General features: G+C 49.0%; 1 protein-coding gene across 5 annotated transcripts in view; it reads left to right on the top strand.

The window, feature by feature from the left end:
* RAP1GAP2 (RAP1 GTPase activating protein 2) overlaps window positions 1–16,247 on the top strand; it is a 178,759-nt gene that overhangs the window by 135,807 nt on the left and 26,705 nt on the right. For all 5 annotated transcript variants that reach the window (XR_008961190.1, XM_057317758.1, XM_057317757.1 and 2 more), the window contains 6 exons: window positions 1,255–1,333; window positions 2,093–2,146; window positions 4,569–4,652; window positions 10,015–10,115; window positions 11,983–12,112; window positions 14,590–14,745. Coding sequence is in view for 4 of the 5 variants with exons in the window: in XM_057317758.1 (XP_057173741.1) it covers window positions 1,255–1,333; window positions 2,093–2,146; window positions 4,569–4,652; window positions 10,015–10,115; window positions 11,983–12,112; window positions 14,590–14,745 (604 nt within the window). In the remaining variant the exon portion in view is untranslated. The remainder of the gene's footprint in view (window positions 1–1,254; window positions 1,334–2,092; window positions 2,147–4,568; window positions 4,653–10,014; window positions 10,116–11,982; window positions 12,113–14,589; window positions 14,746–16,247) is intronic.

Here is a 16,247-nt window from a genome sequence, read left to right on the forward strand (position 1 = left end):
AACTCTAGTATTGTTAATATACAGCAACAGTAAAGGAATGGAGATGACAAAAGCAAAAGTTGTCTCTTATGAAAGATTACTAAAATAGGTACAACCCCCATCAAGGACCGATTATGGAAAACAGAGAAAAGATTCAAACAGATCATGTTAGATCATGTTATGACAGTGAAGGGAGGGGTGTGATTATAAGTACAGATTAAGTCCGAAGAGAATACCAAAACCCACTCTATGTCAGTGCACTATTGGAAAATTATATAGAAAAACAAATTACTGAAATTTACTCAGTAAGGAGTAGAAAACCTAAATAGTCACTGTTAGATAAACTGAATTGGTAGTCAGAGGTATCCCCCCGCCCAACAAAAAAACAGCAAGCGCAGAGATTTCACAGATGAGTTTTAGCAAACCTTTAAGGAGCGTCTATTCCCGGTGGTGTATGCAAACTAATTCAAGGATTCAGAAACTCCTCAGCAATTTTATGAGGCTGGGATAACACCTTGATATCAAAACCTGACAAGGGAAGTACAAGAAAAAAAAAAAAAGGCAGTGTTGCTATGGATGTGAAACTCTCAATAAAATATTAACAAATTGAAGTCAGGATATGAAAAAATAATACATCATAAGCAAGCGAGTTTTACCCATGGAACGAAAAGATGGCTCAACAGAAATGTAATCTACCAGGTTAACAGATTAAAAACCCTATGACTATCTCAGCAGATGCAGAAAAGCATTCAGTAAAATTCAACACTTTCATAATGTGCTAAATGAATCGGGAACAGGCTAAATTTAGAGTCTTACAGTGAATCCCTTTATAAAGCAACTTTCATCCCATTTATATTTTGACTAAATCCAGATTTTCAAGTATTAGATTTTCTTTTCATAAAGACTTAATTGCATGTGAGAACACACATCTGTCCAGAAGCTGTGCCCAGTTCTTTGGGAGAACACAAAAAATCCCCACAACAACCCAAAAATTCACGGTGAGCTGGAAGGTGAGTCTGCGCACGCGCCGCATCTCCGTTGCCGAGACTCTACCAGGCAGCTTCTTACGCACCGTCCTCCTCCGGGTAATGACAAGCCTCCGTTTCCCACCGTTCGAGTGTGGCGCCCAGCTCCCAGGTTGGGTGAAATGCGGCAGATCTGACCCAGGGAGACACGAAGCGAGTGTGTCTTGTGGTCTGGCGTGATCTCAGCCCCTTTGCTAATGGATTCCCTTTCTCGTGGACACCCTTTTCTCACCCTCATTCACACGTGCAGGTCCAAAGTGAAGACAGTGCATGAGCGGATCCCCTTGGCAGGACTCAGCAAGTTGCCCAGCGTCCCTCAGATTGCAAAGGTAACAGCCGACCCCTGTGAGAAGCTGGCTTCCTCTTTTAGCCCAGGGCTGGGGTGGGGGTGCAGCCTTGTCCTGCCCTTGGACGGGTGGAAGGCCACCGTACTCTTTGGCCCTTGACTGCGTAGATGGGGTGGAGGGTATTGGGAGATGCCCTCATCTTCCCTACAACCTCCCATCTCTTCCTCACAGCTGAGGCTGCTCATGGTCTCTGCCCCTGAGTTCAGGGGTTGGTTCAGGGGACCAGAAAAATGGAAAGACAGGGCTGGCTATGGAGAGTGCATAGGACCTGAGAGGTGGAAGGGGTGGGGTGGCCCAGGAGGACTTCATAGCAGAGGAGAGCTGGGCCAGAGGATGGCCAGGCTGTTGGTCCAGACAGAGGCCCCCCTTGAGCAAGGTGCTGTCCATCTGCTGGTGGAGGGACCCATGTCTCTGCTCTGGGATACTGGGAACTTGAGAACTGAGTCAGCAAAGTGGGGTGAGAAGGATGGTCATTTGGGTTGGACCCACATGTTGGGAGCGGGAATGCCAAGCAGAATTGGGCCAAATGCCCTCCGTGGCTTCACTTTATCAGGAAACCCCGGGAAGGTGAGTTGGCTTTCCTGGCCGCTCCTTAGTGAGCAACAGATCTAGGGTTCAGCCCCAGGCCTTCTGACCCTGCAGGTCCGGCCCTCTTGTGCTCTTTCTCCTGGTGGGCAGAGGAGCCCAGATATTTTCAGTGGAAATGGCCCCTGAACAGTGTGTCTCTTTCTTCCTGCTTAGGCTTTCTGTGATGACGCTGTGGGGCTGAAATTCAACCCTGTCCTGTACCCCAAGGTAAGGACCTTCCCCTCCTCCCCTTGCAGGGCTCTGTACCTTAGCACGGATTTGCATACCTGTAGCTCTGCGGGATGTTCTGGGCATCTTGGTGGGGTTGTGTGGGGTCTCTAATAAACCTCCATGTCTCCCCCTCTCCCTGCTCACCCCTTTGCAAACGGGTCCACTGGGAACCTGTCCTTGGCCATGCCTGGGGAGAGACCCACCGGAATTGGTCCCCATCTGTTGTGGAGGTGGCCGAGGGTTGCAATGTTGTGACCTCTCCCCCTTACTCTGGTTGTACTTCCCTGAAGCCCGTCTGGGGCGGGGAGTGAATCTGCCTGTAGCTGGAGGGTCAGTGCAGATCTGGTCTGCCATCATGGAGGTGTGAGGGGGGAAGAACCCCGCTAAGAAATAAAAGGCCAGATCGTGGCTCCCCATTGCCAGTGTTACTGCAGCTCTGAGGCCTTACAAGCCGCTGCGCGGCCCTAGTTAATAAAGGGGCTGGTTCTCTGTTATTGGTTTCCTTAGGATTGGCCTGGACTTGACCCCAGTTGTGTTGTGGGAGTGCGGGTGGGCAGGGAGCAATAATAACAAAACAAACCAACAAGCCCACTCAGGAACAATTATGGCATGACAGGACTTAAATCACTCATGGACAGTGAATTGCTTTAAATTGGCCACGGGAAGAGAGCCCGTCTTCATGAGCCTGCAGGGCCTGGAGAGCCGGGAGTAGAAGCAGAGCTGTGCTCCCGAGCTCGCACTGCCCGCCAGCACTGTGGCAGCCAAGGCTTGCTGGGGCTGCTCGGTCCGTTCCCTGCGCCCCACTTCCGGTAGCGAGGCACATCGAGGTGAAATGTTTGGTGGGGAAGAGGCCCTGTCCTGGCCGAGACGTCCAGCACCCCCAGGAACAAGTGGCTTGAATGTTCATGATTGTGCTTGACACCATTCATCCCTGTGCCGTGGCTGAGCTAATGGCAGGGTCCTCTCCTGCACAGGGAATGTGCCAGAGCCCCCTCCCTCGGACACCCCCTGGGCATCTGTAGGCTGTCACCAGTGATAAGCTGCCCACCATGGAACATTTTCTTTCATTCAGACCGCCCTTCCCTTTATAATTAAAGCTGAATTAGTAAGGTTTAACCAAACATTAAACCCCCGTCATAAAGGCCTTACTTAACTGCAAGTTTGCAGTTTTTATCATGAAATCCTGTCCACTGAGAGAAGCCGGTGACTCTCCTCTGCACGGTTCTGTGACTTGGAAAGCCTCCAGTTCTGGTAATAATGAAAGAGCAGCTGTATTTTCACGTTTTCTGTATTTGAAGGATTCCTTAGTCCGGCTGGGGTGTTAATCTGGCTGAGTGGTGTGTGCGTGTGTGTGTGTGTGTGTGTGTTTAAAATTCACTGAGTGTAGAACATTCTTTGGAGGGTCTCCATGGCTGGATGCCTGTTCCCTGGCAGGGCAGCTGCTCTGCACCCTTGACCATTCCATGTGGGCGGGGGTCTCCCTCGAGCTGGGCAGCAGTGCTCTTCCCAGGGGAGCAGAGAAGTGCCCATTTCCTTGGGCAGCTGAAAGCCTCATTTCGGTCTCGTATTCCAGCCAACCAGTCCTGCCTTGTTTGTTCTTCTGGGTAGCACATGGTCAGATCCCTCCTTTTTACTGAAGACACCATCCCAATAACGGCTGCGTCTCCTCTTCCCGAACAAGCTGGTTCAGCTCTGATCTTTCTGGAGGGTGACATCGATGTTGAGGATGATGATGGCGATAGCTGCTCTGTGCTCAGCACTTTATGTGCCTGGTCTTCCTGAATCTTCACAACCACACATCTCCATTTACTGGTTGAGAAAACTGAGGCCCAGAGAAGTAAAGTGGCTCACTCGAAGCTGTCCAGGCAAAAGCAGTGGATTCAAGAAACAGAGTTTAGTGTTTCTGAGCCCTGGACACCAACACTGAGGCACAATAGAAAACTAAAGGGAACCAGTGGTTAGGGTTCTCCCCCCCTTTGCATTTTGTATGTCCCTCCTTAGAGGCCCCTCACTTTATGGATAAAGGGGGATTGAAGTCTGGGCATGAGCAGTGCCTTGCTCAAAATCATACTGCAGAGGTAATTAGAGGCAGCGTCCTCCGCACTGACCGGTTTCGGGGTCCTTCACTTTTTACAGCACAGGTAAAACACTGGGGTGAGTCCATTCCTTGAGTCCTGCTGGACGCCCTGTGTGCCCAGGCCTTCGCTGGCACATCTGGGTGGGAATGGAATGGGGTTGCAGAGGTGTGGCCGCCCCGGGGGCGCTGGGGTCTGGGAACTGGCCTCCCTGCACCTGCGTGATGTCTCACACCAGGGGGTGTATTCTTCTTCACCAGCATGGGTGCTTTCCCTCCCGTTTGCTCACTCACTTGTCTCTAAGTTAATGAACAGTCTGATTCTTTCTCTCTCCATTTTTCCAGGCCTCCCAGATGATTGTGTCCTATGACGAGCACGATGTCAACAACACATTCAAGTTTGGGGTCATTTATCAAAAAGCCAGGCAGGTAAGCATCCCGAATCCATACCGGTCACGGTACCCTGGGGTTTCTCTCCGGGGACTCCCTCTTCGCCTCCCCCAAGCACAGGAGCCCTGTGCGAGGTTCTTACACATGCTGAACACAACAGTCGCATTTCAGAGATGAATGAGGCTGGAGGTGACAGAATCTTCACAGTGGGCTGCTCCTCACTAGAAGGCCTGCACAGCCTTTAAACAACAATGTCAGTTTCCACACAGCATCTTCTGACTCCTCCTGCTACCTCAGCTTGTACTGCGCTATGGGCTGCTGTCGCAGAAAAGTCAGACGGGGTCGAGGGAAGGATTAGCACAAGCTGCTTTCTCCTTGCCAGCCCTTCTCCCAGCTAGGAATTAGCTTGTTCTCCCCGAACTTCCTTAGATTGCTGGAACATCGCGTGCGTCTCTTCCTAGCTCTGCGTTCACGATGTCGTGCTGGTTGCTTGAAATTGGCCATGGCGGAAGTATTTACACCATGGAATTGTGCAAACCAGGGCTTCTGTTTTCCCTCTTTGGAAAGCTGGTTGTTAAAATTTACCGGTACACTACTGCTCGCCCTCCTCTGTCTCTCGTAGCACTTCTATGCTGCTTTGGGGTTAGTTGGTCAGAATAGTGTTTCTCAAAGTGTGTTCCGTGAGACGCTAGTCTGGCGGGTACTCTGTGAACAAATGACTCGTGGGGGTGGGGGCGGTTGTGTGAGACATTTTAAAGGCTCTGAGAGCCCCCAAGGTAAAGAGCTCACATAACTTTGTTGAACTCAGTGTTTCCCATACTTATTTGACCACAAACTTCCCATCTTGCCTACCATGGACACGTATTAACATCCTGAGAAGTGGTCTGCTGGACACACCCGTGTTTCCTCACCTAGAAGGTTCCTCACCAGTTTCATCTTGGTATCATCCAAGAGCCTAGTAGGGTGATTTTATGGAAATACACTCAATAACTTTTTGTTGTGTGAATTAACGGATAAAAGTTTTGATGGTCTTATGGTAGGTTGGTCGATAGTGTCTTTCAATATTATCTGGTTTTTTTTTGCATGATGATGTGTTTCTTGGCTAGCTGATAGCTGACTTCCTTGTCTGAAGATATTAGACCACACGAGACATGTGTTTGCTTAAGAACATTCTAATTAAGTGAAGAGTTTAGGAGCTGAGAGGCCAACACAGATGAATCTTATAATTGAAGGGAGATTATTCAGGTAGCCGCTCTAATTATTTTTACATATTGCATATTTATTTTGTACAGCTCTGCTAACATAACCCCCCTAATTAAAGTTTTTGCTTGTGAAATTTGCCATAGTGGATCTCATAAGGTGATTACAATCCACTGTTCCCGCAAAATTATAATTACTGAACGCTAACCAGCCGCCTCGGAGAGGGGTCCGTGTGTTGTTCGTTTACCTGATGCTGCTGACCTCGGTGGAGGTGCATAGGGAGACAGAAGTCTTTTTTAAAAAACTTTTTAAAGAGTTATTGTTTTGCAAACTTACATCCGTGGGGCAGTTAATATGAGCATTTGTTGCATGAAAGTTCTATGCTGTTCTTAGGATATAAAAAGTCCCCTCTAATTCTCCTGTTTGTCAGGCACAGTGATGACTGAGACCCCCTCCCTGAGTGCATGGTCAGACTCATGGCCAGTGTAAAAATAAAGACAATGCTAGTACCAGGCTGTGTGTAAATCCTAGAGAGAGCTGCACGCTGCAGTGGAGAAGCTGGACTGCTTCCCCAGGAGACGACGTCTGTCACCGGAAGCAGCTGTTCTCCCACACTCTGGGCTCATGGCCTGGGGTAAACGGCATGCTGGGTCAGAGTTGTGATGCCTTTGCGGCATGCTACAGATACATACAGATCAGCACACGTTCTGCGAACGGCCGGGGAGTTAATACTGCAGATTTCATGAGCTGTACTGCCTCTGTTGCAACTACCCAAGCCTGCCTTTGTGGTGCAAAAGCAGCTGTAGACAAAACTAAGTGAACTGTCCTGGCTGTGTTCTAATAAAACTTTATTTATAAAGCAGCAGGCTGGATGTGGCCCTTGGGCCATAGTTTGCTGACCCTGCTAGAGGGCTGTGTTTCCCAAACTTCAGACATTCGCAGATGAATCCAAGATGATATTTTCTACCATTTGCCTCCGTTACACTTTTTATCACACCTATACTATTAACCACCTAACGTTTTCCTTAAAAAGTTTTTTTTTCCACCTTAAGTCCATTGTTTAAAGGAAATTTTATATCACTACTCTAATTAGAAAATCAGTATCCCTTGCATGAAATAAAGGTAATTCTAAAAACAAATACTATAAAAATGAGTAAAGTTATTGAAATCTGGCCAGATTCTGTTGCCTGTTGAAGGCCTGGAACCTGGGATCGACTCTTTTTTTGCGATAAAGCAGGTGTTAAGGAGATATTAAAGAGTCACCCATTAGAGACTTTCTCCTTGAACTGGACACTGGACACTGGACTCTCCTGTGTCATCTGCAGCTGTTAATTGCTGTCTGTGGATGTTTGCAGAGCTATTGGCTGTTTGGCCATCCCGCCACAGTGGGCAGAGCCTGCTTATCAGGCAGGGCCACACCCTGTTTGAAGCCTGTCACAAGTGCAGAGCCTACTACTGTTTTCAGCTTTGCTTTCTACCTTTTTTTAATTATTAAACTTTTAATTTCTGGATATTTGTAGATTGGCATGTATTTATAGGAAATAATACAGAGAGCTCCTGTGTACCCTTTGCCCAGTTTTCCCCAAAGGTAATGTCTTGTAAAACTGCAGTGCAAAATTACAGCCAGGGTATTGACACTGATACAATCCTCAGATCTTATTCAGACTTCCCCAGTTTTACATGTGATCATCAGGGCGTGTGTGTGTGTGTGTGTGTGTGTGTATTTTGTTACATATAATTTTATTATATGTGTAAGCTTCATAGTCAAGATACAGAAGTCCACCAACACAAGGATCCCTTGTGTGTCCTTTCATAAACATGCCCACCTCCCTCTTGCCTCCCTCATCCCTTCCCACCTCCAGTCCCTGAGCCCTGGTGACCACTAATGTATTCTCCACTTTCTAAAATTCTGTCATTTCAAAAATGTTACATAAATGGAATCATACACTATATAACTTTTGGATATTGGCTCTTTTTCCCATTCAGGGAGATTCATCCAAGTTCTTAAGTGTATCAGTAGGGTTCATTTCTTTTTCATGGCTGTGTAGTATTCCATGGTATACATATACTATGGTCTGTTTAACTAGTCACCCTGTGAGGGATAGCTGGGTGGTTTCCAGTTTGGGGCTATTATGAATAAAGCTGCTATGAATATGTATGTAGGTTTTGGGGTGAACATAAGTTTTCTTGTCTCTGGGTTAAATGCTGAGGAGCGTATGCTGGGTTTATTACATGTTGAGTTTTGTAAGAAGCTGCTGAACTGTTCTCTAGAGTGTTGTTCCGTTTTGCGCTCCTACCGGCAATGTATGCGTGATCCATTCCTTCTGCATCCTCACCAGCGTTTAATTTCAGCTATTCTGATACATGTGTAGTGATGTCTCATTGTGGTTTCAGTTTGTGTTTCTCTAATGGCGACTAATGGTGTGGAGCATCTTTTCACGTGCCATCTGTATATATCTCTTTGGGTGAAATGACTGCTCACGTCTTTTAACCATTTCTTTTTCTTTTTTTTAAAGATTTTATTTATTTATTTGACAGAGATAGAGACAGCCAGCGAGAGAGGGAACACAAGCAGGGGGAGTGGGAGAGGAAGAAGCAGGCTCATAGCGGAAGAGCCTGATGTGGGGCTCGATCCCACAACGCCGGGATCACACCCTGAGCCGAAGGCAGACACTTAACCGCTGTGCCACTCAGGCGCCCCTAAAGATTTTATTTTTAAGTAATCTCTACACCAAACGTGGGGCTTGAACTCACAACCCTGACATCAAGAGTTGCACGCTTCACCTACTCAGCCAGCCAGGTGCCCCTCTTCTGACCATTTTCTAATTGGATTTTTTTTTTTTTTTACCGTTCAAAAACTTTTATAACAGCTTTATTGAGGTGTAACTCACATTTAATATGATTCACAACGATTTGAGAATTAGATCTCAATCAAGTGTACGATTCAGTGGTTTGGAGTGTATTCACAGAGTTGTGAAACCATCACCACTATCTAACTCCAGAAAATTTTCATCAACCCCCAAGAAAACCCCATACCTGTTAGCAGTCACTCCATCACCATTCTCCAGCTCCCGTCATCACAAATCTACTTTCTGTAGGGATTTGGCTGTTCTGGATACTTCATGTAAATGCAATAATCATAATATGTGGTCTTTTATGTCTGATTTCTTTTGCTTAACATGTTTTCAAGGTTCATCCATGTTGTACTATGAGTCAGTCCTGCATTCCTTTGATGGCAGAATTATATATTGTATGGACATACCACATTTCGTTTATCCATTTGTCATTTGAAAGACATTATGGTTGTTTCCACTTTTGGGCTGTTATGAATAATGCTGCTTTTAACACTCATGTGCAAGTTTTTGTGTGGACTTACGTTTTCATTTTTCTTGGATATATTCTTAGGAGTAGAATTGCTGGGCCATATGGTAACTCTATGCTTAGCCTTTTGAAGAACTGCCAGACTGTTTTCCAAAGAGACAGCACCGTTTTACATTCCCACCAGCAGCGTATGAGCCTTCTGACTTTTCTGTATCCTCACCAGCAGTTCTTTATTTATTTATTTATTTATTTGTTTATTTATTTATTTATTTTGAGAGAGAGAGAGCAAGCTGGGGGAGGGGGAGGGAGAAAAATCCTCAAGCAGACTCCCCCCGAGCTTGGAGCCTGACACGGGGCTTGATCCCAGGACCATAACCTGAGCTGAAATCAGGAGTCCTCTACTCAACTGACTGAGCCCCCCAGGTGCCCCTCACCATCAGTTCTTGTCTTTGTTTTTGATTATAAACACCAAGGGAATGTGAAGTGGTGTGTCATTATGACGTTGATTACTACTGCGTTTTGAGAGTTCTTCATGTATTCTAGATACTAGTCCCTTGTCAGAGTCCAACTATTAATTTTTCATTTATGGAATGGGTTTTGGTATCAAATCTAAGAACTCTTTGCTTCAGCCTTGCCTTTTGTACTGACCAGCAGTCTTTGTTGAGATAGCAAGTTGTCATTCACCAGCCCTGAAGTTCCGGCTCTGCTGAGTGAGCTTCTGTTTGTCCTTCCTCCAGTCAAGCAGAGTCACTGGTTGGCAAATGTGTTGGGGGGTGGGGAGAAAGGAAGGAAAGGACCAGGTAGCTGGACAACCACGTTCCTTCCCTTGGTATCAAGAAGGATTTTCTGACTCTTACCCCTGATTCTGTTTCTCTTTCAGACCCTGGAGGAGGAACTGTTTGGGAACAATGAGGAGAGCCCAGCTTTCAAGGAATTCTTGGACCTTTTGGGGGACACGATCACACTGCAGGATTTCAAAGGGTAAGTTTCAGCCAAGGGATGGCTCCGGCCCTACTGGTGAAAGCCTAGAGTAAGGGACAGGGGCAACAGCTGAGTCTCAGGGGTATGTGAGAGGTAAAAACAAGAAACATGGGGATCATTTTCTAGCAAGTGGTCAACATTCACCTGCATTCCTAAGGAGACGGGTGACGTGGGGACAATCCGGAATGGCACATTATCTGAATGGCGCTGATATTGGCCTTGTGATGCATGACGAAACTGCTCAGACCAAGAGGGAAATGAATCTACCGTCTCTGTCACTCACCTGCCAGGCCTTCAAGAAGGAGGGCCCTGTGCGGTTTGGGGGGAAGTGGACCATTTCAGATAATACACAAAAAGAATGGATAACGAAGAGCTGGTGGAAATATAGTAATGCAGTAGTCTCTGGTTCTCTAAGGGGAGAGAAAGAATATTGGGACTGTTGCTTAGAGAACTCTGGCCCTTGATTTCCCTTGACAAAGGCAACATTTGAGCAGGGCCTTCAGGCCTGGCCAGCCTGTTCCATGCTTCGTGGCTGGCACACAGCTGAGCTCCAAGGATCCCCTGCTTCAGCAGCCAAATCGACAGACTCCCCTATCATGTGCGAACGTGCCCAGCTCTGGGCCTGGCGTGTAGTAGGTGTTCAGTAATTACTTCCTTCCTCCACTCCCTTCTCTTCTCCCCTTCTTCCCCTCTCTTCCTCTGTCTTCCTCCCCCTCCAAGGTCATCCCTGCCAACTGGAGTCAATCACACATGGGTCAAAGTCCCACCTCCACTGCTTACTGGCTCTGTGTCTTTGAACAAGCGAGTTAAGCCCTGAAAGCCTCAGTTTCCTCATCTGTAAAAGGGAGGTGAAGGTAGTGCTGACGCCACCAGGTTGTTAAGGGGTTCAGGTGGGTGTTGTACGTGAGGCAGCTAAGCCGCCCGTGGAGTCAGCATGGGGAGTCCTTAGGGTCTTGTTCATGCCACCTTCCATCCCCTTGGAGTTGCCATCGTTGTAAGATACATCCTGACTTCCGAGATGTTAAACTATGAGAAAAGCTGTGCCTTAGAATAGATAAAATAGAGGCCATTAAAACCAGGAGGAACCCAGAGATCATGGACTTCTAGCCCTGTATCATGTAGAGGAAGGAAACCGAGGCAGATTAAGACAGATTTAGTGACATGCCCGAGGTAATGAGCTGACGTCATGACAGAAGTGCGGCAGCACCCAGGGCGCCTGACTCCTGGCCTGGAGAGCTTCCGCCATGCCGGGCTGAGCACATTTCCTGGCCTGTGTGACAGTGCTTGTGGGGACTGACATCCAGGGTCTGCTTTATTTCATTTTCTTCAAGGAACCTGCATCCTCCTCCCCTTGCTGAAGAATGTGACCCATGGCCGGGAGCCACATGTCTGTAGAGGAAGAGGGGTGGCCCACCCAGTGTCTTAGTGCTTCTCTTCCCTGCCTCTGAGGAGCTAACTGGAGAGGGGCTCCTTGGACGCCGCTAAGTTGGGTGCTGCTGTGGCTGGGTCTGCACACAAGGGACTGGCTGGGTGGAAATCCAGCATCGGTCACCTCTTCAGGCTGACTCTCGATGCTCCCCACAGGACGGCTGCTTGCCCTTGATGGCCCCAGCCGTGGGGGCCACTGGCACCAGGGTTGGCATTCGTCCTGGGATTGCGGATGGGTGACCTCCTTTCCCACTGACCGCGTGGGTGTTCTGCCTTTGTCTTTAAATAACAGAGCTTCGGGGGGGCTCCGGAGCGCAGACCTACCTGCACTGTGCACATCGTTCTGTGTCTTCTCATTCCTTCTCCTGCCCCCGTATCCTCATAGCCGACTTCTCCTCACACTCTCTCCCTCCCTGCTCGTGCCCTGTTTCACTGACAGTTTCCGAGGAGGCCTGGATGTGACCCACGGACAGACGGGGGTGGAATCCGTGTACACAATATTCCGGGACAGGGAGATCATGTTTCACGTCTCCACAAAGCTGCCGTTTACCGAAGGAGATGCCCAGCAGGTAACCTGGTTCGGGACGGCATTGGGAGCGTGGGGCGTGTGAGGTGCAAGCCTGCTTCTTGTCTTGGGTACTTGAGGGGCTGGGGCCCCCTCCCCATTTTCATAATCCAGAGGCCAGTCTGTTCCACTGCGCTGTCTCACCCAGGCTGCACGTCAGCACCTGGTGTGGGAGGCAGGACAGGGCTCCTGGTGGTTCCGCTCCGACCGGTGGGGACCCTGCAGCTCAGCGTGGTTAAAAGCCTGTGTTGCAGTTGATCAGGGGCAGAGCTGGGAGCAGAGTCCAAGTGCCCTGCACATGGACGGTGTTGATGGGGAGGACACGATGGCGTCTGCAAGTAGCAGCTTGACGCCAGCTCTGCCACTCGGGGTCATGTGACTCCGGGCAAGCTGGTTAGCTTTGTGGCCTCACGTTCTCAGCTGTAACACCTAAGTCAGAGGCTCACTGTGGGCGTCACAGAAGGTTCTTAAGGTAGGGCTCAGTACGGTGCCTGGTTTGTGGCAGGCGTCCTTCCTGCCCGTTGCCCTCCTTCCTGCCCCAGTGGTGGGTGGCAGGACCCCCCCCCCCCCGACGGTGGTCATTGCCTGAGACACCCCCCCCCACCATCTCTCAGCCTTTCTAGTCTCATGGCCTCATCTCTCGGCGCTCTTGGGCAGGAGTTCAGCCTTCACCTCAACCAGGGGGCCTGGATGAGACCTCCGCGTCCAGCGTTTTCCTGCCCTCTCTCTCATTTAATGCTTCTGAGAGCGGCTGTCCCCAGGGTGGCCCGGCTCTTTTCTCTGTGAGCCCTGAAACCAGCAGCTGAGGCCTGGCTGCTGCACCATCTGCCCCCTCCCACTCTTTGTGCCTTTTCAGTCTCTGGGAAACTCAGAAAGGAAGGTAGGCTCTTCCCCACACTCTGACCCATTCCTGTTTGAGGAGGGAACACAGATGTAATACTGTAAACATAGTGCCTGGCTTCTTAGGGAAAAAGGAAATTGGCAAATGAGACTGTGATTTGGCTCTAAAATAACCACTGAATGTTCCAGAAACGAATGGGAGCAGGATTCCTTTTGAATCCGAAGTAGGTTTTCTCTCCACGTTTCACCTTTGTCTCTGTTCCCTCATGGCCTCCTCGCCCCCCTGCCCCAGCCTGGGGCTCTCTTTCAGTCTCCCCCATATTCAGTGGGAACTACACAGAGCTTGGTTCTCTGCAAGGACTGAATAAATACTAATTTTCTGCTCCCAAGAAATGGGAGGAGGCGGGTGGGGTAAGTGAGACAGTTTGTGTAAAAGTGCCCAGCATGGGGCTCGGTCCATAGCAGTGATCCGTAAATAAGACTCAATGTGAAACGTAGGGCCTGCATGCCTTAGGTGCTTAATCAAGGAACAAACTCGTAGGTAATCACCTAGCCAGGACTCCATGGCCCCAGTATTTGAAGACATGCATGTGAACAGTACAGCATGGTTCCTGACCACAGTAGTAGGCCCTCGGTGATTGAGAGCACCTGTGAAAACACCGGGCCCAGTTTGAGACACTGAGTCAGGCTTGGATTTCTCTCCCGTGACCTCTGCCAAACCAGGTTGCCTTTTTTCTTTTCTTTTCTTTTCTTTTCTTTTCTTTTCTTTTCTTTTCTTTTCTTTTCTTTCTCTTTCTCTTTCTCTTTCTCTTTCTCTTTCTCTTTCTCTTTCTCTTCTTTTTTTTTTTAAAAGGTTTTATTTATTTATTTGACAGGGAGAGAGACAGCCAGTGAGAGAGGGAACACAAGCAGGGGGAGTGGGAGAGGAAGAAGCAGGCTCCCAGCGGAGCAGGGAGCCCGATGTGGGGCTCGATCCCAGGAGCCTGGGGTCACGGCCTGAGCCGAAGGCAGACGCTTAACGACTGCGCCACACAGGCGCCCCTGGGTTGCCCTCTTTCTCTAAGTGTGGCTCTTCTTCCCTCTGGTATGGAGTGACCTGCCCACTCATCCCTGCTCATCCACATTTCCATCAAGCACTGCTCCCCCCCCCGCCAGTCTCCTCTTCCAGGAAGCCTTCTCAGGTTAGCAGCAGGCCTCTGATTTTGCCCTCCTCTCTGCCCCCAGAGTGCCAGACGCTTTGTGTGTGGCAGCTGCTGCAGCTCGTGCTGGCTCGTGCCTTCGTTACTGTTCTCAGAGTGAGAACACTTGTGTCTCTTCCAGATCCATTACAGGCTTTGCCAGGGCAAAACCCATTCCTCACCCTTTAACTCTTCTCCCTGAGTCCTGCGTCAGGGCTCTGCGTGTTGCACAGGTCAGTAACGTGCTCGCGAGCCTCTACCAAACGTCGTAAGCGTCTTCCCCGCTTTTTTTCTTTTTGGTGGCTTCTGAAGACTGGGGCGGGGAAGCTCCCCTGGAGAGCTCTGTCTCAGAGTTTCAGCGTTTCTGTATAAAGATAGAATAATGAGGAATTACCTATATAGATCTAGTCTGTTTTCAGGATGTTCCTAGCTGGCTTATAACAATGGACCACTTTTTGTTTAGCTCCAGAGAAAGAGACATATTGGGAATGACATTGTGGCCATCATCTTCCAAGAAGAAAACACACCGTTTGTCCCAGATATGATTGCCTCCAACTTCTTACACGCCTACGTCGTTGTACAGGCCGAGAACCCAGGCACGGAGACCCCATCCTACAAGGTGAGGAGAATGGCTCGTTGGAGGAGTTGGGGGGCCCAAGCACTTCACCACACCTTCGGGATTTAGTAGTGTCAAGGACCACTAGTTCTCCACGGCTCCTCAGGCCATTCTCCAGAATAGTACTCCTAGCACTGGTGTGATTGATTTTCTAGAAACCCCAGGTTTCTGGGATATGGGGGCTGGACGCTTGGTGGAAGGCACCTTCTGAGGTCATCTCATCCATCTGGCTGCCTCTGGGTTCAACAGCATCTTACTCAGTGGTTGAAAAGCCCCTGGTGCCTCTGTTTGGAATCTGGTGATGCCATTGGCTGGACTAAGGCAGAGCCAGAGAAGAGGAAAAAAAGAGAAGGTTGGGGGTGGGGGAACTGTCAGGAAAATGAGAGGAAGAAGGGTGCTAACAAAGGGAAAGAAAGTAAACGGAGAAATGTTTATGGTGAGAATGGTGGAGAGCAGGGGGCCTGGTAGACCCTGGACATGGGGTGGGTCCTTCTGGTTTAGCTGTTCTGGAAGAAATGATCGATCTTAATTTGAAGACTCCCAGGGAGGTGGGGTTGCAAGCCCTTGATCAGTAAGTGGTTTTCCAGAATGGCTTAGTGTCCTCCCTACCGCAGGTAAGCCCCAGCAGCCCTCACCTTGCCCGTTCCTGGGGGCTGTCCCACGAGCTCTGCCCTTCTCTTCTCCATGAGCAGCAGTTCTGACCTCTTGGCAACAGTTTCTCTCTGTCTCAGTGGTGTTGGGGCTGTGGGATGCAAGGGAGATAGACTGAGCAGGGTCTTTCATGTGGACGTTAGTCTTTGAACCCCTGTGGATATATGCAACGTGTTGTTTACGCACCAAATGTTGAGTTTATGAGCTGCTCTACGTTTTAGGGGGAGGGAGACCAAAGCTCAAATTCTCACAGGGCTCCCTGGTCCCCACAGTGTTAGGAACCACTGTTCTAACAGGGAAATGAACGTTTCATTGCTAAGGGGAAATTGGGAGACCTGAAAATGTAATAACTATGTCATAACTTGGGCCAGTGCTGTTCCAGGGGCTCACGAATCCCGAGTGCTTCATGGCCATTTTCTCGAAGTATCAACTTTGCTTGAAGATTTTTGGAAAAGAAGATGATGTCATGTAATTGTTACATCAGTAGAAACCCACATAGTTTAAGTGCATAATTCACATCCACTTGAAAACTAATTATGAGACTACAAACAAGACCCCGCACTCTCCTACGAGGAAGGCAGATTCTTTCATACCCCGTGTTCACGTTCCTACTCTTCCGTCACTGAACAGTTTCAGCCGAAAAGTCCGCAAAGCTATGGTTTGGGCATTTCCTTGAGGGATCACCATCCTAGACCAGAATGGGCATTCCCTTCAAACAGCTGCTTGATTTGTTGATGGAAGCAAGTGTATTCAGTCGGTGCCTCCTGTGTGCCTAGCTAGGGGTGGGGCATGTGGAAGCGACATGCAGAACCAGCCCCCGGGAGGGAGAGAGGGCCATTGAGGTGGAGTTCACT

The sequence above is a fragment of the Ursus arctos genome, unplaced genomic scaffold, assembly GCF_023065955.2.
Source record: "Ursus arctos isolate Adak ecotype North America unplaced genomic scaffold, UrsArc2.0 scaffold_24, whole genome shotgun sequence".
Lineage (NCBI taxonomy): Eukaryota > Metazoa > Chordata > Mammalia > Carnivora > Ursidae > Ursus > Ursus arctos.